Source organism: Salmo trutta, chromosome 37, assembly GCF_901001165.1.
Source record: "Salmo trutta chromosome 37, fSalTru1.1, whole genome shotgun sequence".
NCBI classification, from domain to species: Eukaryota; Metazoa; Chordata; class Actinopteri; order Salmoniformes; family Salmonidae; genus Salmo; species Salmo trutta.
The window spans coordinates 12,077,109-12,100,364 of record NC_042993.1 but is presented as its reverse complement, the minus strand read 5'-3'; the positions used below and the strand labels follow the sequence as shown (position 1 = coordinate 12,100,364).

The 23,256-nt window shown below is 39.3% G+C and overlaps 1 protein-coding gene across 1 annotated transcript; it reads right to left on the bottom strand.

The window, feature by feature from the left end:
• Positions 1–455: 455 nt before the first annotated feature.
• LOC115176674 (urokinase plasminogen activator surface receptor) lies at positions 456–7,317 on the bottom strand. Its single transcript, XM_029736835.1, has 5 exons — positions 7,169–7,317; positions 6,651–6,767; positions 6,372–6,518; positions 2,577–2,687; positions 456–1,413 (listed from the first exon to the last, which is right to left on the bottom strand). The coding sequence occupies exons 1-5, from the start codon at positions 7,281–7,283 to the stop codon at positions 1,211–1,213; spliced, it is 693 nt and encodes a 230-aa protein (XP_029592695.1). The 5' UTR covers positions 7,284–7,317; the 3' UTR covers positions 456–1,210.
• Positions 7,318–23,256: the final 15,939 nt, after the last annotated feature.

Genomic DNA, 23,256 nt, shown 5'->3' with positions numbered 1-23,256 from the left:
TGTTTTGAAGTGTTTCTTATTATTAAATCATGAATATGAACACTCACCACGCTGCGCTTTGGTCCCCTTCTTCTACAGACGACAAGCGTTACACTGCTGCTGGAAAAACCTATGTGTTATTGCTTTACATCCCCTGCTATATTGGGGATTGAGAATAACCTCTTTAACAGAACCCAGAGGGTATTCTTTAATTGAAAACTCTAGCATAATCCAGGTAGACTAGGGCATTCCATAGAGCAGTGTTTTAGGTCCCTTACTTTTTTCAATCTTTACTAATGACCTGCAACTGGCACTGAGTAAATCCAGTGTGTCTATGTATACTGATGACTCAACATTAAACACATCAGCTACTACAGCAAGTGAATTCCCTGCAACACTTAACAAAGAGCTGCAGTCAGTTTTAGAATGGGTGGCAAGTAATAAGCTAGTCCTAAATATTTAAAAAACGAAAAGCATTGTATTTGGGATATTTTTTATTCTTTGCCTCATTGAACGAGGAAGCAAGAGGTTGTGAGAATAAAGAGTCAGCTCATCTATTCAGTAATTCATATACTTTCCATCTTTTTTCATTTACAGAATTAAACTTGTTCATCAAGCAAATACATTAACACTGTACACATCAGGTGACATTTTTAATTTCAAGTATATTTCTGCTCGGTAAAAAATGGGATTCAATAGCCTTTGTTATGTTATTCAGAATGTTAAAAACATGTGACAGCTAACAATGCTAATGATTTGAAGCAATGTACCACACTTGCTTAGATTGGCAGATGCCTCGCCAAACATCCATGCCTCACTGACTCACAAGGCCTTGAGGAGAGAAGAGGATGGGTGTGGGTGTGTGTAGGGGTTATGGGATGGATGTAGCTGTGGGTTGTTGTGGGTGTGTTTTTTTTGCAAGAGCTGTCCCTAAAATGAAATGGCTATAGTGCATTCCACAGGTGGCTGCAGCATTATGCTCGCGGGGGTGAAGGGGTTGAGGTAACCCTACATAATGTGACGCCCCAAGGAAGCGTCCAGTGAAAGGGGCTATTCAATAACATCCATTATTAATACACACAACAGGTAGATAGTGGAGACTAGGGCTGGGGCATGGGGAGATGGGGGGGTGGACAATGACAGGGAAGCTCCTGTTACGATGGAACTAGTAAACAGAACGAGGCAATGCCCAGGAGAGGAAGAGAGGTAGGAGGTGAAGGCACAGTGTCTCTCAGTAGAACAGGGCGACAGAGACCATGGATGTCACCAGGAGCAGGAGGCTCAGTCCGATGCTCTGGGCGTTGTTACACAGGTTGCCCTCGCAGCACTTCATGTCCACGCCCATGGTGGGCCCCAGTGCTCGTGACACGTCTCCCACACAGATGCTCTTGGAGGCACATCCCTTCATTGTTATCTTCATGCCACCCGCGTTCACTAGCAGCACACACAAGAAAATGTTACTGATATTCACAAGACTCAATGCTTCCCAAGTCCAATCAACTCCTGATAAGTGCACATTGGATAAAACTTTCAGCCTATGGAATACTCCAGCAGATGCTGATTCTGTAGGTACCAGATTACATTTGGACCTGGTGAAATGTGAAGATATACCGTCCACTAGGAGCAATGTGAGTGCCTATTACCATCTAGTAGGCTTGCTAGGGTGTTGTGATGGGGGATATGGGGTTCAAGCTGCAAACTCCGGCTCCGAGGGTCGTGTGTTCAATCCCAGTGCAAGGAGCTCGTTTTTGTTTTAAGGCTTTCCCAAACCTTAACCCTTAACTTAACCAATCAGAATTAATGCATAAACCTAAGTTTAACCCTATCCCAAACCTTAGCCCTATCCTTAACCATTGGGGATTCATGCCTAAATGTGCGTTAGTTTCACTTTTAAGGAGTTTCACTGACAGCTAAGATACATCACCACATGTCATAATTAAAACGTTGGGTCATGGAGTAATTTTTTTGCTGCAGTTAGGCCACAGTTGGAGGTTTATTTGGAGATTGGGAAACTTCTCAGTGCAGTGCACATTCATTTAAAATACTTATTTTCGTATTAATTTGTGGATATCCATCATCCATTTCGTATGATATGTTACGAATTACAATTCATATGATATGTTACAAATTGCAAAACGTAAGATATGTTACGAATTCCAAAATATTTGTTGCTAACATTAGCTATGTGGCTAGGTGGTTAACGCTAACGTTAGCTAGCAGTAGGGGTTAGTGTTAGCGGTTAAGGTTAAGGTTAAGGTAAGGTGTTCGGGCAAGGGTTATCTAAAAGGTTAGGGGAAAAGGTAGCTAACATGCTAAGGTTATAGGTGATGAGATACAAACATGCAACCTTTGGCTTGCTAGACGTTCGCATTATATGCCCACCCATCCACTCCAACCGACCACCCTCCTTACGTTTTTGCCTTATGTAACCTTATATCGGATGTAACTATACCAAACATAACATGTCATACTAATTTGAGTGCCCCGGATTTATGTTTACTCTGTTATGTCTAGTCTATGAGACCAGTATGAGAGACTAAAGGAAGAAGCTTTAGGAATGTAAAGAATGGGCAGATAACGTTTATCGGACACACTACCTGTTGTTGAGATGCAGCGGTCCTCGTCTCCCAAGCAGCTCAGAGTGCTCGTGCAGTCCGTTCCGGTACAGGTGAAGCACTTCTTGCCATTAGGAGGAGCTTTAGTGGACTCTAAGGGATAGGTGATTGCACTTTTCACTCCCAGCTCACCACAAACCAAAATCAAAATAGATTCATTCTATTCCTGAAAATAGCCTATTCAGTGGCGACCCGTTACTCAGAGAATTTATTGAGCCCCACATTCTTTGCAAAAAAATTAAGTAGGAAATAAAATATTTAAAAATTGGGGGGGTTGCCTGTTTTGCATATTATTTTGGCATTAATGTGAGTCACATATCAGTTTGCAAACAATGATAAAAAAAATATATATCATTGAGTTAATAAAGTCACATACAAACATGATCTCTTTTTTGTTTTCTTTAGTAAATCAGCTCCAAAATGCAAGTGTTTCAGCCTAGCTCAGTCCTTTCTGTGGTGGGGCAAGCCAGCAATGATTGGCTCAGTGTTCTGTCACTCATGGGGACACTACGTCACGGCCAAGTTGTAAGGGTAGACATAGAAAATTGAAGCCCTTTGGCTCCTGCCATAGAATTACATTAGTAGTGCCCTTCCAAGAAGGCTCAAGGCATTGGCCACAGATAAAATGATGTCAAATCACGTTATGTCATGTCCTGACCCTTGTAAGATGTCATTTTCTATAGTAGAGTAGGTCAGGGCGTGACGGGGGTGTTGTTGGGTGGTTTTCAATGTTTTCTATTTCTATGTTTATATTCTAGGTTTCTATTTCTATGTTGGTGTTTTTGGGATGACCTCCAATTAGAGGCAGCTGGTCCTCATTGTCTCTAATTGGAGATCATATTTAAGTAGGGGTTTTTCCACCTGTGTTTGTGGGCAGTTATTTTCTGTTTGGTCTCTGTACCTGACAGAACTGTATTCTGATCGTTTGCCGTTATTTTGTCTTTAGTGTTTTTCGAGTTAATAAATATCATAATGAGCACTCAACACGCTGCGCTTTGTTCCCCTCTCTACGACAGCCGTTACACGTTATATGTACAGTAGCTTTGATTGGACTGATCATGTCAACATCTTACTTTCAAAATCCTAACCAGCAGTCATGAATCAATTCAACAAAAGGCAAATCATTATTTCTCTTCCTATGACAAGGATTAAAAAGGAAGAGAAATTGTGTAGTAAGCTGTTAGTAGCCCATGTGCCTCACCCTAAAAATGTGGTCTATTTCCCCCTCTTCATTTTGCCTACTGTTCTGACTTGGTGGTGCACATGTAGCCTATAGCCTGTTTTAGAGAAATGTCATCATTTAATATTGTAAGAGCTTTCATTGTCTGCTTATATGCCCCCTTTATTTATTCTATGGTTCTGACTTGGTGTACAGGGAGAACACTGTAAGAATGGCCCATGTTCTGAATTCTGTCCCTGTACATTTCAAAAGTGCTGAACAAATAGTTATATTGACTATGTCAGTCCTGGCTCGCTCATTAACCTCTACGGGCCACGGTGGCAGTATTGAGAATTTTGAAAAAATATGTGCCCATTTTTAACTGCCTCCTACACCAACTCAGAAGCTAGGATATGCATATTATTAACACATTCGGATAGAAAACACTCTGAATTTTCTAAAACAGTTTGAATGGTGTCTGTAAGTATAACAAAACTCATATTGCAGGCAAAAACCTGAGAAAAATTGATTTTAAAAAAAGAGAATTTTGTGGCTGTACTATTTAGTGTCATTGTTTATTAGATACCATAGTGAGAAAGGATTCAGTTCGCAACTCCTACGGATTCCACTAGATGTCAGCGATCTTTATAAAGTTGTTTGAAGCTTCTATGATTAACAGGGAGCAAATTAGAATGCATTGAAGTTGACGTCCGTGGGATGTCGTCACTTCCATTATGGCCTGCACCTGCGCAATCATGAGACACGAGACATTTTTAAAAAACGTTTTTCTAGACACAGGTGAGGTCGGGTTGAAACATTACTGATGTTTCACGTTAAAAATGGCTCTAAAGATTGATGCTAAACAACGTTTGACATGTTTGAACAAACATAAATAGATTATTTTTGTAACTTTTTTAACTTTTCGCCGTGACTTCACACACCCCCCGCGCTACTTTTTAGTAGCCACCGAAGCGCTAACAACATGGAACAACTTGGAGTTATTTGGACATCAATTATGAACTTTGTCAAAAGAAACCACATTTGTTGTGGACCTGGAATTCCTGGAACTGCCAATGGATGAAGATAATCAAAGGTAATGGATTATTGACAATAGTATTATTGATATTACATGGTTACAAGATGATGCTAAGCTAATTAGGCTAGCTTATTGTTCTTAGCACAGCACCCGGTTTATTGCAACTTGTGATTTCCCAGTAAAGTTATTTTGAAATCTGGCAAGACAGTATCATTTACGAAATGTTAAACTATAATTATTTGAATGACAATATTATAATTTACCAATGTTTTCGAATAGTAATTTTGAAAATTGTAAATTTGTTCACCGGAAGCATTTCAGAGAAGAAAAAAAATCAGAATTTCACCGCTACTGTAAAATGCGGTTTTTGGATATAAATATGAACTTGATGGAACAAAAAATGCATGTATTGTATAACATAATGTCCTAGGAGTGTCATCTGATGGAGATTGTCAAAGGTTGGTGCATAATTTTAGCTGGTGTCTGCTTTTGGTGACGCCTGACCTTGAATTGAAAATGGATGTTTGTACTTTTGTGGCTATGTACTGTCCTAACATAATCTAACTTTATGATTTTGCCATAAAGCCTCTTTGAAAATCGAACAATGTGGTTAGATTAAGGAGATGTTTATCTTTTAAATGGTGTAAAATAGTTGATTGCTTGAGAAATTGAAATTATTAGATTTTTGATGTTTTGAATTTCCAGCCTTGCTAGCAATCCCGTCTCAGGGTTCATTGCTAACCCTTGGCCTCAACAGGTTTTAATGTCTTCATCAAAATTTACATTTTACATTTACGTAATTTAGCAGACGCTCTTATCCAGAGCGACTTACAGTAGTGAATGCATACATTTCACACGTTTTTTTTCGTACTGGTCCCCCGTGGGAATCGAACCCACAACCCTGTCGTTGCAAACACCATGCTCTACCAACTAAGCCACACTGGAACAAAAAATGACGGATTGCCTCTTATCCGCTTGTCATCCCCTTATGCCATAGTTTGTACATCTCAATTGTCAGTAGAAACCACATTTGTTTAGGCAAGTCAGCTATATCAGCAATGTTTTTTTAAGGCATTAAATGAGGCTGGGTGAACTGTTTCACTGCCAGACAAGGCTCCGCTGATAGCCAGGTGTAGCGCGTGTTGGGACTCTGCTGTTGGGACTCTGCTGTTGGGACAGCTTTATGTAGACCTAACAGTTTGTGGGCACCGTTCGTCACCGTTATAGTGCAATGAATGTATTGTTTAGAGTTGTTGTGTAGTGACTGCTTGCCCCACCAAGATTTACATGCTAAAATCGCCACTGAGCCTATTTAAATTATTAATCTTCCTCTACGTTGAAAACACGTGGCAGCCGTTAAATAATTACGCTAAATACATCGGTTGGTTGTTTTTCATTTAAGGTAGACATACCAATTTAATAATTGACATATTCTAATTGATCAACTCAAACTTTCCTCATAGAACTTTCAATTAAAATGATTCATTTCAATTCAGCCTTTCAACATGCTATCAAATTGAATGTTTTAATATTAGCATTTATTATAAACTAACAGCCTATACATTCTCATTGAGATAGTTACCAGGGACGCTTTGGGAGTTGCAGAGGTCCGTATTGCAGCATTTGTTGGCGATCGTTGTGCGCGTGATTCCGAAGTTCATTGCTGCACTGACACACTCAGCAGGCACCGCGCAAGACTTCGCGTTGATATCCACTAATTTTGTATCACCTGGAATTGGAAAGAAGAGGTCGAGGCAAGCAAAAAAACATACAGGTTAAAACACGTCAAAAATGTAACCTAAATATTTGTTTTATCTTTAGGCTAAAATGTATGACCTAAATTAACCTGCCATTAATTTACCCATATAGGATACGACCCGCGAGCTTCCACATTGGGTTGGATAAAGACAGTCCGTCTCCTTGTCGGTGCATGCTCCTGATTCTCCTGGTGTGCACTCAAAGCACTTGAGTGAATATGCTGAGAAGGTGAAAAGTTACAGCATCCGATCATTTTTTATTATTTTTATAAATGATCAAGGAGATAATAGACTAAAACGTGGACAATGTTTTCTTTGGCTGAAATGCATTTGCCATTCAAAAGATACATTGATAAATGCTGTTGAAGTTATATATTTATTGCTTCTTCGTTATAGTTATAAACTGTGGCCTATAGGCTAAACTGAAATTGCAAAAAAAGTTTAATAATTGCTGAACTTGATCTTCAAAGCATAATTAATCCAAATGCAGCCAAAGGTATCCTAAGTAATACAAAAAAATATATGGGTTCTTGCCATATTTAGAGATTTTTTGGTACTATTTTTTAAAATTATAATCGAAATGCATGTTAATCGTAGGCTATAGCCTAAATAGTCCTCTTACCTTTGGGGAGAAGCAGGCTCACGAGGATGGGTACAATAAGGTACATTTTGACTTGAAGCGGAAGGAGGTGAAATGATAAAGGGTGTGTCGAGTTACAGCATTTATCTGTTATCATTTAGAGGTGTGGTATGTTTGTCGATAAGCATTCACACTCACTCACAGAGCTATCGAAATCCAATGAGTTCAATAACTGAGCTTTGAATACAGTGTTCTGTTGCCGAACACATACCATTTGTAGAATGTGGCAATTTTTCACATTCGTTTTCTGTGGTCTTACATCCTGGAATGAATTAACTTTTTTTCACTGCTCAGTGTTCTGCAAAACCTTCACAATTTCAAAATAAAAATAAATGTCAAATTAACATTGTTTTCTGCCTTGCTGCAAACAGGATGCATGCTTTGAAATGGGTTTCTCAGTACAGGCTTTCACTCTTTTCACTCTGTCATACAGGACAGTGTGAAGTGACGTTGTTGATCTATCCAAACACAGGTTAGCGTTTTTCGTCATGAAACTTGTTCTGGAGGTAGCTCTGCAGAGTGGTCACTAGCTGGCACAGACACAAAGTCATACAATCAGATTTTAAACCCAGCCTTAATCACACTGCTAACCCTAATGGCTAAACCTTAAATGAAGACTAAAATGCACATTTTGGTTTTCATACATTTTTACAGTACAGCCAATTTTGACACAACAGAATTGAATATGCATGACTTGAGACTGATGGATTTGTTTTCTGTGTTCTATTGTTTTCTTAGTTTTTTGCATAGTCGAGAGAGGATGAGAGAGACATTTGGACAGGAGTTAATGTTGTTTGACCTGATGAGCGATGAGGAGGATTGCCTGCAAAAAGGCAAACCAGTGTGGCTTTGTCAAGAACTACAGAGCCGCTTGTAGAGCTACTTGGCGAGCCACACCACACGGATCATGTCTGGGGACTTTTCGCCAAGGCAATCTAGTTGCAATAGGCCCCTCAACACTATAGCAACACTTTAACTCCAATGGAAGCTTGCCGTGGGCAAAGCTGGATGCCCCTGTCACTCTCGCCCCCACCGCCTTAACCCATGTATGCAGGTAAGAACCACATTTGAAATTCAAAGATCAATAAAAGTATTTTCAAAAGAATCAAGCAGAGTACTGGCAGGAGTCATCAAGCTTGGCCCAGGCTGCCTCCATGGGGTTACTTAAGTTTCAGGCCCAGCTTAGACTAAATGCAGATACATTTACCCACTTCTTCCTGCTCTACTGAAATTAATTATCATCTTTCATGAAGTAATTAAGTGGATTTGTGTGTTTCATTCAAGGAACAGAGATTTTTTTGTATAGCGATGTCGTGGGGTGCTAGAAAAACCATGATAGTGGCGCTTAAACATTTCTGAAAAGGTTTTGGTAACCCGATGTGTGATATTAATAATAATACAAAATAATTTCAAGTAATGTATTCATTCATCACTGTAATTCATTAATTCATTTAATAATGAATTGTGTTTTTAATATACCAGTGACAGCCACAAAGACAAGCTAGCAATGACTAGCATTAGCATTCAGTGGGGCGAATAAGTATGTGCAACCTTGAGCAAGTGCACAATAAATTACTGACATTCTTTCTTAGGTGGGAATTTCAGTACTTCAGCATAACATTTCCAACAGGTTTCCTCATGATTTTATTTAAAGCTGCGATATGTAACTTTTTGGGCGATCCGACCAAATTCACATTGAAATGTTGGTTATAGATCTATCATTCTCATTGAAAGCAGGTCTAGGAAGCAGTAGGTATGTTCTATGTGTGCTATTTACAGTCGTGGCCAAAAGTTTTGAGAATGACACAAATATTAATTTTCAGAAAGTCTGCTGCCTCAGTATGTATGATGGCAATTTGCATATACTCCAGAATGTTATGAAGAGTGATCAGATGAATTGCAATTAATTGCAAAGTCCCTCATTGCCATGCAAATTAACTGAATCCCCAAAAAACATTTCCACTGCATTTCAGCCCTGCCACAAAAGGACCAGCTGACATCATGTCAGTGATTATCTCGTTAATTAACACAGGGGTGAGTGTTGACGAGGACAAGGCTGGAGATCACTCTGTCATGCTGATTGAGTTCGAATAACAGACTGGAAGCTTCAAAAGGAGGGTGGTGCTTGGAATCATTGTTCTTCCTCTGTCAACCATGGTTACCTGCAAGGAAACACGTGCCGTCATCATTGCTTTGCACAAAAAGGGATTCACAGGCAAGGGCATTGCTGCCAGTAAGATTGCACCTAAATCAACCATTATTCACAACGTTTCCTACACGTTTCGTCGTGGTTCTATTTAAAATAATGTCTCAGAATGTTAAGAAAGTTCTTCTGTTGGAATTTCAGTACTTCAGCATAACGTTTTCGGCAGGTTTTCCTCATGGCTCTATTTAAAGTCATGTTCTCAGAACATTAAGAAAACTTTCTATAAATTTTTTTTGTGTGAACAATGCAGAACCAAACTTATTTCCATGTGTCCTATTTTTGATTGGAGTTCAAAACCATTAACCGAAGCTAGCAGTGTTATTAAAAATATTATTGAAACATGTTTACAGGACATTACTGAATTACTCTCAAATAACCTATCATTTTCGTTCTCAGAATGTTAATAAAAGCTCCCATGAAAACTTACTCACAACAAGTAAGTTCTCAACATCTCTGCCTCATATTGACACAGTCACTGCCACTCCCTTTGTCTCCATACATAAGACATCCTGTTTGCAGCGTCTGGTTGTGGTCTGCTATCTGTGTCAACTTAAATCTGGTTGTTGTAACTGTTTTTGCAAGTGGTCTGCATACCCATCTCCCTGAGCATGATTATGCCCATGTATGGAAACAAAGCCGCCTATAGGCTGTTGGCCTTGTGCCTAGAGGCTGACAGGTGTTCATCATCCAGACAGGACCTTGACTTATTCCGATTTTGCTGTGTTACAGCCTGAATTCAAAATTGATTAAATATATTATATCTACCCACAATACCCCATAATGACAAAGCGATAACATGTTTTTAGACATTTATTATAATTTATTGAAAATGAAATACAGACATACAGTGGAAGTCGGAAGTTTACATACACCTTAGCCAAATACATTTAAACTCAGTATTTCACAATTCCTGACATTTAATCCTTGTAAAAATCCCCTGTTTTAGGTCAGTTAGGATCACCACTTTATTTTAAGAATGTAAAATGTCAGAATAATACCAGAGAAAATGATTTATTTCAGCTTTTCTTTTTTTCATCACATTCCCAGTTGGTCAGAAGTTTACATACACTCAATTAGTATTTGCTAGCATTGCCTTGAAATTGTTTAACTTGGGTCAAACATTTCGGGTAGCCTTCCAAAAGCTTCCCACAATAAGTTGGGTTTATTTTGGCCCATTCCTCCTGACAAAGCTGGTGTAACTGAGTCAGGTTTGTAGGCCTCCTTTCTCGCACACACTTTTTCAGTTCTGCCCACAAATTTTCTATAGGAGGTCAGGGCTTTGTGATGGACACTCCAATATCTTGTCTTTGTTGTCCTTAAGCCATTTTGCCACAACTTTGGAAGTATGCTTGGGGTCATTGTTCATTTGGAAGACGCATTTGCGACCAAGCTTTAACTTCCTGACTGATGTCTTGAGATGTTGCTTCAATATATCCACATAATTTTCCTCCCTCATGATGCCATCTATTTTGTGAAATGCACCAGTACCTCCTGCAGCAAAGCACCCCCACAACATGATGCTGCCACCCCCGTGCTTCACGGTTGGGATGGTGTTCTTCGGCTTGCAAGCTCCAAACATAATGATGGTCATTATGGCCAAACAGTTCTATTTTTGTTTCATCAGACCACAGGACATTTCTCCAAAAAGTACGATCTTTGTCCCCATGTGCAGTTGCAAACCGTAGTCTGGCTTTTTTTATGGCGGTTTTGGAGCAGTGGCTTCTTCCTTGCTGAGCTGCCTTTCAGGTTATGTTGATATAGGACTCATTTTACTGTGGATATATTCTTTTGTACCTGTTTCCTCCAGCATCAACACAAGGTCCTATGCTGTTGTTCTGGGATTGATTTGCACTTTTCGCACCAAAGTACGTTCATCTCTAGGAGACAGAACGCGTCTCCTTCCTGAGCGGTATGATGGCTGCATGGTCCCATGGTGTTTATATTTGCGCATTACTGTTTGTACAGATGAACGTGGTACCTTCAGGCCTTTAGAAATTGCTCCCAACCAGACTTGTGGAGGTCTACAATTATTTTCTGAGGTCTTGGCTGATTTCTTTTGATTTTCCCATGATGTCAAGAAAAGAGGCATGGAGTTTGAAGGTAGGCCTTGAAATACATCCACAGTTACACCTCCAAATGACTCAAATGATGTAAACAGAAGCTTCTAAAACTGTGACATAATTTTCTGGAATTTTCCAAGCTGTTTAAAGGGACAGTCAACTTAGTGTATGTAAACTTCTGACCCACTGGAATTGTGATACAGACAGATTATTTCACTTATAATTCACTGTAAACAATTGTTGGAAAAATGACTTGTGTCATGCACAAAGTAGATGTCGTAACCGACTTGCCAAAACTATAGTTTGTTAACAAAAAATTTGTGGAGTGGTTGAAAAACTAGTTTTAATGACTCCAACCTAAGTGTATGTAAACTTCCGACTTCAACTGTATGTATTCATACCCCTGGGTCAATACTTTGTGTAAGCACATTTGGCAGCGATTACAGCTGTGAATCTAACTGGGTAAGTCTCTAAGAGCTTTCCACACCAGGATTGTGCAACATTTTCCCTTTATTATTTTTTAATTCTCCAAGCTCTGTCAAAATGGTGTGTTGATCATTGTTGGACAACCATTTTCAGGTCTTTCCATAGATTTTCAAGTAGATTTAAGTCAAAACTGTAACTCGGCCACTCAGGAGCATTTACTGTCTTCTTTGTAAGCAACTCCAGTGTAGATTTAGCCTTGTGTTTTGGGTTATTGTCCTGCTGAAAGGTGAATGAATCTCCCGGTGTCTGGTGGAAAGCAGACTGAACCAGGTATTCCTCTAGGATTTTGCCTGTGCTTAGCTTCATTCCGTTTATTTTTTATCCTGAAAAACTCCCCAGTCCTTAACGATTACAAGCATACCCATAGGATGATGCAGCCACCACAATGCTTGCAAATATGGAGAGTGGTACTCAGTAATTGTCACGCCCTGTGTCACAGGCGTCGTAGAGAATAGACCAAGGTGCAGCTTGTTGAGTGCTCATCTTTTACTTTTAATGAAGGCACTAACAAAGAAAAAACAAACAACAGCCAAACAGTTCTGTCAGGTATACTAACAAACTAAACAGAAAGCAACCACCCACAAAACCCAAAGGAAAACAGGCTGCCTAAGTATGGCTTCCAATCAGAGACAACGAAAGACACCTGCCTCTGATTGGAAGCCATACTCGGCCAAACATGGAAAACGAAACATAGAAATAGAAAACTACAACAAATTCCCCTAGAACCAAAAAAACCCAAAACACACAAAACAACCCCCCTGCCACGCCCTGACCATTCTACTATGGCAAATGACCCTTTTCACTGGTCAGGACGTGACACCCTGACCTTAGAGTTCTTGTTTATTCTCTATGTTTGGTTAGGTCAGGGTGTGACTCGGGTGGGAATATCTATGTTTTCTATTTCTTTGTTTTTGAGCCAGTGTGGTTCCCAATCAGAGGCAGCTGTCTATTGTTGTCTCTGATTGGGAATCATACTTAGGCAGCCTGTTTTCCACCTGAGTTTTGTGGGAGGTTATTTTCCGTTAAGCGTATGTGCCTGACGGAACTTTGCATTTTCGATTTTCCCTTTTGTTATTTTGTTTGAGTGTTTCTTGAAAATAAATAATCATGAGCACTTACCACGCTGCGCTTTGGTCCACTTCTTCACCTTCAGACGACCGTTACAGTAATGTGTTGAATTGGATTTGCCCCAAACAAAACACGTTGTATTCAGAATAAAAAGTGAATTGCTTTGCCACATTTTTTTGCAATATTACTTTGGTGCCTTGTTGTAAACAGGATGCATGTTTTGGAATATTATTTATTCTGTACAGGCTTCCTTCTTTTCCCTCTGTCAATTAGGTTAGTATTGTGGAATAACTAAACATTTTATCACAGCCATTAAACTCTGTAACTGTTTTAAAGTCACCATTGGCCTCATCATGAAATCCCTTAGTGGTTTCATTCCTCTCCGGCAACTGAGTTAGGAAGGATGCCTGAATCGTTGTAGTGACTGGGTGTATTAATACATCATCCAAAATGTAATTAACTTCACCATGCTCAAAGGGATATTCAATGTCTGCTTTTTTTAACCCATCTAACAATAGGTGCCCTTCTTGGAAAACCTCTCTGGTCTCTGTGGTTGAATCTGTAGTTGAAATTCACCGCTCGATGAGGGACCTTTACAGACAGTTGTATGTGTGGGGTACAGAGATGAGGTTGTCGTTCAAAAATCATGTTAAACACTATTGCACACAGAGTGTGTCCATGCAATTTGTTATGTGACTTCTTAAGCAAATGTTTACACCTGATCTTATTTAGGCTTACCATGACAAAGGGGTTGGATACTTATTGACTAAAGACATCTTTAAATGTTTAATACATTAAAAAAAAAGTTTAAAAAAAACATTATTCCACTTTGACATTATGGGGTATTGTGTGTAGGCCAGTGACCAAAAAAAAAGTGTTTGTCTGCACTGGGCCTTTAACATACAGTATGTATCTAACTGAGGTTTGTTAGATCTCTCCACTGTAGTAGCTGATTTGTGATGAGCTCCACCCGCTGCTCATGGCATATTCTGCTCCCAAGTGCTTCAATTTGACCTGCACCTGGTTCAATGCGTTCCTCCCGAACGTTAACTACTTTCTTTCTCTATTCATATAGTTTATTGATCACAGCAGGATGTGACTATCACTCACATAGACTTCTTGGCATGGTACATGACGCATGATTCCATCCCTGCTGACTAACGTGTATTGGTCTTGTAAGTGCCTGTATACCCTTCAATACACTACACATGTGCAAAGCATACACAGAATATGCACAGTATTGCATCCTAATGAGTGATGAGGGGACAAATACAAATGGGACAGGAAGCCAAGTAACACAAACAACACTTTGCCCTTGAACTGAAGGTAATATGTAAAAGATTTACAAATGATTTACAATTGATTTGGTTGGGGATATTAGTTTGTCACACTGCTGTTTTTACATTCACTTTCTCTGCAAATGAGCCCTTAATAACTTTCTATTCCTTTAGTTACATTTCCAGTCAAAACTTTAAACCGAACCATGTGACAGACCCTACTTTTGAATTGATAAACCCTGACCGACTTTCATTTCCTCCATTGTGTGGTCTATAACCCACATGTTTTTAAGATCCTGTTTCTCTAAGTTATGTTTTGTGTGGTGAGCCTGTTTCACAACTTCCTGCAAAAAATAGTGGGCTCTGTCTGTGTTGCTCAGCTCCCTCCTTTCAAAGAGCGTGTCATCGCGCTAGCTTGCAACTCAATGTCTTATAGGAATGCGCTCACTGGCCAAGCACACGCACGTTCGTGGATGCAAGGTCCGATCACTTCTAACCCCAGTGTATGGGGGTGATAAGAGACACATATAAAAGCCTGGGCAAGCTTACCACCTGACTTGACATGATAGAATAACTTCTACAGTAAGATGTACAGTCGGCCATGTCATTTTTCACCTGGCCTTGTGCTCGTCTCCATCCCCTCCAGGTGTCACCCATCTTCCCCATTATCCCCTGTGTATTTATACCTGTGTTTTCTGTGTCTGTTGCCAGTTTGTCTTGTTAGTTCAAGCCCACCAGCATTTTGTCTCAGCTCCTGGTTTTCCCTAGTCTCTCTTTTTCCTCATCCTCCTGGTTTTTGACCTTTGCCTGTCCTGGTCCTGCCCGCCTGACCACTGCCTGTCTCTGAGCCTGCCTGCCGTCTTGTACATTTGCTCCACCTCTGGATTACCAACCTCTGCCTGCCATCCTGTACCTTGGCCTCTGCTCTGGATTATTCTATCCGGCCTACCTTGACCTGTCGTTTGCCTGCCCCTGTGGTTACAATAAACATTGTTACTTCACACAGTCTGCACTTGGGTCTTACCTTGATTCCTGATACACTCATTGTTTCGGTACAAGTAACTCTTTTAAACATTGTTAGAAAACAAAGTAATGAACCATGTCAAATTTGCTGTATAGTTAACACAGTGGATGAATTGTGAAAGACAGTAAGTATACAAACATAACACCATTGAATCCACCATATATGTGGTGGGTGTAAGACGTGGTGGGTGTAAACCCTTGTGAGGCAGGTGGGGACCTGGTGGGTGTAGACACTTGTGAAGCAGGTGGGGACCCGGCGGGTGTAGACACTTGTGAGGCAGGTGGGGACCCGGCGGGTGTCGACACTTGGGAGGCAGGTGGGGACCCGGCGGGTGTTGACACTTGGGAGGCAGGTGGGGACCTGGTGGGTGTCGACACTTGGGAGGCAGGTTGGTTTTGTGTTGGTTTATTTTCCTGAAAAACCACAATACTTTTCAGTGGTTCTCAAACTTCTCTGCAACCCCCGTATGTTTCACAATGTAGTAGTAGCCCAGAAATAGCTAAACAAATTCACCAAGTAAAGGGCTTGATTAGTAGCTGATAAGTTGAATCTATTGTAGTAACTCTGTAATATATAAAATACATGTAACGGCAGGGTGTCCCTGAGGTTTAACAACCAATGCCCTATGTTATTTTTTTCAGATATAAGCATGAAGGAGAACCAGTACTTATGTCAGATTGTTGAATCTGTCTAAATGTGAAAGTAGTCACCACCACCTGATCCTCAGCCAGCCAAATAGTGTATAAAACCACATCTTCAACAATCCCGCTGTCCACCACTGTTCCTGCCTGGGCACGTGTGTAACTGGCGGATGACATGGGTAAATCAAGACAGGTTTCCAAAGCCATATCAGGGGCCCCAACGAACATTACGATGTCCTATAAGCATTGAGAAAATTGCACATTAACAAAGTTTAATGAGGTCCAAGACTTTTCCGGAGAGAAACCAGATATTATCTTGTTGTACTGTACCTGAAAAGGTTGAGAGGGGAGGAACCTCTTCCTCATGCTTCCTCCATCTGCGTACTTGATGGTAACCAGTGTCCCCTCAGCTGGGTCAATCATTTGTGCAACAGCATGAATCCTTTCAGCAACAGTCTTTAATGACAATGAATCACAGAATAAATATGTCCCCATGTGCAGTTGCAAACCGTAGTCTGGCTTTTTGGGGGGCGGTTTTGGAGCAGTGGCTTCTTCCTTGCAGAGCGGCCTTTCAGGTTATGTCGATATAAGACTTGTTTTACTGTGGATCTAGATATTTTTGTACCCGTTTCCTCCAGCATCTTCACAAGGTCCTTTGCTGTTGTTCTGGGATTGATTTGCACTTTTCGCACCAAAGTACGTTCATCTCTAGGAGACAGAACGCGTCTCCTTCCTGAGCGCTATGATGGCTGCATGGTGTTTATACTTGCATACTATTGTTTGTACAGATTAACCTGGTATCTTCAGGCATTTGGAAATTGCTCCCAAGGATAAATCAGACATGTGGAGCTCTACAATTTTTTTCTGAGGTCTTGGCTGATTTCTTTTGATTTTCCCATGATGTCAAGCAAAGGGGCACAGAGTTTGAAGGTAGGCCTTGAAATACATCCACAGGTGTACCTCCAATTGACTGAAATGATGTAAATTAGCCTATCAGAAGCTTCTAAAGTCATGACATAATTTTCTGGAATTTTCCAAGCTGTTTAAAGGCACAGTCAACTTAGTGTATGTAAACGTCTGACCCACTGGAATTGTGATACAGTGAATTATAAGTGAAATAATCTGTCTGTAAACAATTGTTGGAAAAATTACTTGCGTCATGCACAAAGTAGATGTCCTAACCGACTTGCCAAAACTATAGTTTGTTAACAAAAAATTTGTGGAGTGGTTGAAATCTAGTTTTAATGTCTCCAACCTAAGTGTATGTAAACTTCCGACTTCAACTGTATAATAATATCCGACTGGTGTTAGACCTTATTGACTATTCTGATCTAATCCTCAAAGATAGTTTTATTGTCTTCCTAAACTTTTATAAAGCCTTCGATACAGTGGAACATGAGTTTCTATTGCTCTCCCTTGAGAAATTTGGTTGTGGGGAATTATTTTGTAGTACCATTAAAACTCTTTATATGAATGGGAACAGTTCCATTAAATTAAAGCATGGCACTTCTCCCAGATTTGATAAGAGGAATTAGGCAAGGTTGCCCAATTTCTCCTTACCTCTTCCTGCTTGCAACCCAACTTCTTACAAGTTCTGTTAAATCCAGCGATATAAAGGGATCTCTATTGCTGACAGAGATATTATCATAAATCAGCTTGCAGATGACATCACCCTCTTTTTGAAAGATGCTGACCAGATTCATAGGGCAATCGATTTTGATACATATATTTTCCAAAGCATCTGGTCTTTGCCTAAACCTTAATAAGTGTGAATTATTTGCTGTTAAAGACTGTGTGGTACCCTCTACAGTATATGCAATATTCCAGTCAAGGAAAAAGTTACATACCTTGGGATTACCATATTTAAGGATCAACAGAAAAGGTGCTTATTAAATTTCATACCTATTATTGAAAAAAAACTAAAAGAAGTTGAACCATTGGTTGCAGAGGGATTTGTCCTTGAAAAGTCGAGTATTGCTTTCTAAAGCTGAAGGTATCTCCAGACTTACTTATGCAGCCCAGTCCCTACATCTTGATAACAAAATAGGTAAAAGCGGTTGACCAGGTTCTTTTCAGCCTTCCCTGTAGCTCAGTTGGTAGAGCATGGTGTTTACAACACCAGGGTTGTGGGTTCGATTCCCACGGGGGGCCAGCACAGAAAAAAAAAAAAAAAAAAAAAGTATGATATGTATGAAATTGTATGAAATGTATGCATTCACTACTGTAAGTCGCTCTGGATAAGAGCGTCTGCTAAATGACTAAAATGTAAATGTAAAAAAAAATCTGGAAAAATCGTACACATTATATTAGGAAATCTGTCGTTATGAACTCATATGAATATGGTGGTCGCAATTTTGGGGATTTTCCTACTTTGAATAATACTTAAGATAAATTGGGCTAAACATTTCTTAAAGAATCCAACTTCAATTTGGAATCTCAGCCCTCATATCTTCTCCCATTTTGGTGGCCTCAATTTTATGTTACTTTGTAACTATGATAAGATTCCTACAAAATGATCTGCTTTTCAAAGACAAGTATTCTTAGCGTGGTCGTTAATATATAAACATACTTTCCCCCCGCATAGGTATTTCATTTGGAACAATAAGGATATGTTGTATAGAAACAAGTCTTTATTTTTTAAGAAATGGTTTAATAATCATATCCTGCTGGTGAGTCAACTTTTTAATGCAGAAGGATTGTTACTCAATTATGAGGAATTTTTATCTCATTACAATATCCCTGTTACACCTAGAGAGTTTGCCATAGTCTTTGATGCTATTCCATCTGGAACTCTCATGTTGTTTAGAGGATTAGCCAGACCTCACCTTCTTGACCTACCCTCGCTTAATCCAGTTGACTCATCAATAGGAAAAATATGTTTCTCCTTGCTCCCTCAGAACAACAGATCTATACGTGCTTTTTTCAAAGGGATATTGTATCCATTCCTTATGTCACAACTTACTGGAATACATTGGTCACTAATATCTGTTGGAAAAAAGTAGGGTTATTACCACACAAATACCTGCTTGTTAACAAGGTCAAAGAGGTCTCTTTCAGAATGATCCATAAGTATTGCCCTGCGAATCATTACCTGATTAAACTTAAAAAAGACATTAACATTGACTGTACTTTTTGTGTTGAGCATCCAGAAACAGTTTTGCATTTATTTTGGCATTGTCTACATGTAAAAAAGATTATGGAAAGATATTCACAGTTTTATAATTGTTAATATTCTCGATTACTTTTTTTTTATGGGAGAATGTGCTGCTCGGGTTTCCTTAAAATAAGGATAAAGAAAAACAATTTTACCTCATAAATCTAATTGTGCAAATGGCAAAATGTCATATTCATAAATGTAAATTCACTAATAAAAAACCCTCTTCCGTATAAGGAATTCGAGCAGTACATTAAGACCATTCAACATTCTTCTTATAAGAAAGCTGTTAAAACAATCAATGTGTGTTTCTTTTAAGGTTTTTGTATAATATGTCATTTGTTGTACCCCCTTGCATATGTTATCATTATCTATTTGTATGCTTCTTTGTATACTGGTTTTTCTACATCAAAAAATGTCCATCATAAAAAAATAGACTAGTAGTCAAAACAAATGTAGTTGTTCGTCCTGATGTACAATGCTGACTGCTCCTATATGTATTATTTTGTAAATATATTCCGTTAAGATTTCACTAAGTTTATTACAATGTAAAAAAAATGTATAATAAATAAATAAAAAGACCCAAACCTGCATGTTTAATGTTCTCCCTCTTTATATTTCAGAGACTTAGTTGTTATGATCATAACCTGTAAAATGTACAATTTATTTCTTGTAAGTATAATAATAATACAAGCAATTGCGACCTTTGCTAGAAAAATTCGCTGTTGTCAAAAATACAGGACCTGTTCAGCAGCCCTTAGGAAAAAAAGATTGCAGTATAACTGCAGTTAGAGTGCATTATAACTGCATTATACTGAAAATACTGCATCCAAAATAACAGTTTTACTTAATGCAGTAATTTTGCAGTGTAACTGCCGCTAGAGTGCAGTATACTGCAATTACTGCATCCAAAATACCAGTCGACTGCAGTTACTGCAATCTTTTTTTATAAGGGAGGGCTCAACGTTACAGAACGGCACTCAGCGGTACAATCATAATATAACAACACTTAAAAATTGACCAGGAACATACCGATTAAGTATTACTTTTATTGCCAGCTAATGAATGTACGGCCTATACATATTATAGCCACAGGACGTTGGTGGCACCTTAATTGGGGAGGACGGGCTCGTGGTAATGGCTGGAGCAGAATGAGTAGAACGGTTTCAAATACATCAATCACATAGTTTCCATGTGTTTGATGCCATTACATTCGCTCCGTTACAGCCATTATTATGAGCTGTCCTCCCCTCAGCAGCTTCCACTGATTGTATTAGTTTGTTGACCTAGGAATTGTTCATGTTACTGAACCAAATCTTAATATCTTAATATAACTCTGGAGATCCATTTGGTCTCCACAGAATTGGGAAAATCTGCATTTTGGTTTTTTGCCCCTTATGTGTGGAACGATACACAGCATTCCTTGCAGTTAGATATTCGGGTGCCTTTCAGGCATTTAAAATTATTGATTGGAGACTTATGTTACAGAATGCGATTGCTTTTCTTAAATATGTTTAATGTTGTGTATCTGCTGGCCTTCTAGGCAGAGTTGCAAAGAAAAAGCCATATCTCAGACTGGCCAATAAAAAGAAAAGATTAAGATGGGCAAAAGAACACAGACACTGGAGGGAGGAACTCTGCTTGGAAGGCCAACATCCCGGAGTCGCCTCTTCACTATTGACGTTGAGACTGGTGTTTTGCGGGTACTATTTAATGAAGCTGCCAGTTGAGGACTTGTGAGGCGTCTGTTTCTCAAACTAGAGACACTCTAATGTACTTGTCCTCTTGCTCAGTTGTGCACCGGGGCCTCCCACTCATCTTTCTATTCTGGTTAGAGCCAGTCTGCGCTGTTCTGTGAAGGGAGTAGTACACAGCGTTGTACGAGCTCTTCAGTTTCTTGGCAATTTCTCACATGGAATCGCATTCATTTCTCAGAACAAGAATAGACTGACGAAGAAAGTTCAGAAGAAAGTTCTTTGTTTCTGGCCATTTTGATCCTGTAATCGAACCCACAAATGCTGATGCTCCAGATACTGAACTAGTCTAAAGGTCAGTTTTATTGCTTCTTTAATTAGAACAACAGTTTTCTAACGAGGGTTTTCTAACGATCAATTTGCTTTTTAAAATGATAAACTTGGATTAGCTAACACAACGTGCCATTGGAACACAGGAGTGATGGTTGCCGATAATGGGCCTCTGTACGCCTATGTAGATAATCCTTCTTGTTTTATCAGCTGTTTCCAGCTACAATAGTCATTTACAACATTAACAATATCTACACTGTAATTCTGATCAATTTTATGTTATTTTAATGGACAAAAAAAGTGATTTTCTTTCAAAACAAGGACATTTCTAAGTGACCCCAAACTTTTGAACAGTATATTAGACTGTTGTGTTTTATTTATGTACTGGGTTTTATTTTTTAATGTATACAGGGCTCTTGTAAAATAGTTTTATCTTAATGTGAATCCCTGTTTAATTAAAGGTTAATAAAAAAATGTAAATACATTCTACTAGGCCAAACCCTGATTGCAGACTAACTTTGATATTAGGCCTACACATGTAATAATATTGATAAACCAATATTAATTGAGTAGGTTACAATTGTAGCGTCATGGAGGAACACCGTGTTGTCCTCCCTGGTCCCATTCCATATCGACAGGCTACAATGTATGCCATCTACCATTGTGTTCTCCTGGCTCCACCAACTGCTGAATCTGCAGCTTTTCTGATTCATTGTACAACTTGTAGATCTGTCATAGTACATGTAGAAGTTTATGCCATTAAACAATAATATAGGATAATTCTTAACAATGTCTTCATAAAGCAGACACAACTTGGAAACTGAAGAGGATTTATTATATGGAGATAAGTGGGGGAGTAGATAGAGAGAGAATGAGAGAGCTCCTTCACAGGTATAGGAAAAGGAGTGCTTTAGGAGATGATGTGGTTTGTTCATTTTGTTGTTGTTGTTGGTTTCATTGCAGTGGCAGAAAATGTCGGCGCACCTTGGTCCAACTACCTACCAAGATAGGTCAAATTGAAGAATTCAATAAATAACTTTTATGTTTGAATTTTTCCCTAACTTACATACTTCTCTGTTTTGAGTCACTTGTGCATATGGCAAAGGCGCGCGTGAATGCACAAATGGAGGGGTGAGGTGAAGAGACTAATTTGTGAATCTGCAAGAATCGAATCGTTGACCTAGGTGCAATGCTTGATTTGGACAAAAATAGGTGTCAGTACTGTTTATATTTAGGTGCAGGAACTCCACAATTCTTGAGCTAATATTCTATAAAAGGAACAGGAGCTCAATCAGTAGTAAATCTGAGGTGCCGGTACTCAGCTCCGGTGAGGTCCAACCCAAGTCAATGTCCCAATAGATACTAATAGTGACAAAACTCTGGCATTACAGCATACTTACCAGGAGCATGGCGTCCATCTGATTAAATCTTCTCTCTGCCCTTTTATGAACAGATTTTTTTTTTAAGTATTTGTAATCACTTGCTTTGTGGTTTTGTGTAATTTTCAACACCTTTTACTAAATTCAGAAATGTACTCAATTGATGATGTTATTGACTATACTGACTGTACTTCCTTGAAAATAACTAGGCGCAGGTCAAAGAGGTGATATATTGTTACTGTTAACAGAAAATCAAACAATTTCCCCTGTTTATTGTATAACATCAATGTCACAACAGTTCTTTACTTCCCTGTTCTTCCCTTAGATTCCGTTCTAACTAACCTCCCTAACTCTGGACTTCACCACTGTCTTCCCTGTTCTTCCCTTAGATTCCGTTCTAACTAACCTCCCTAACTCTGGACTTCACCACTGTCTTCCCTGTTCTTCCCTTAGATTCCGTTCTAACTAACCTCCCTAACTCTGGACTTCACCACTGTCTCCACTGTTCTTCCCTTAGATTCCGTTCTAACTAACCTCCCTAACTCTGGACTTCACCACTGTCTTCCCTGTTCTTCCCTTAGATTCCGTTCTAACTAACCTCCCTAACTCTGGACTTCACCACTGTCTTCCCTGTTCTTCCCTTAGATTCCGTTCTAACTAACCTCCCTAACTCTGGACTCCACCACTGTCTTCCCTGTTCTTCCCTTAGATTCCGTTCTAACTAACCTCCCTAACTCTGGACTTCACCACT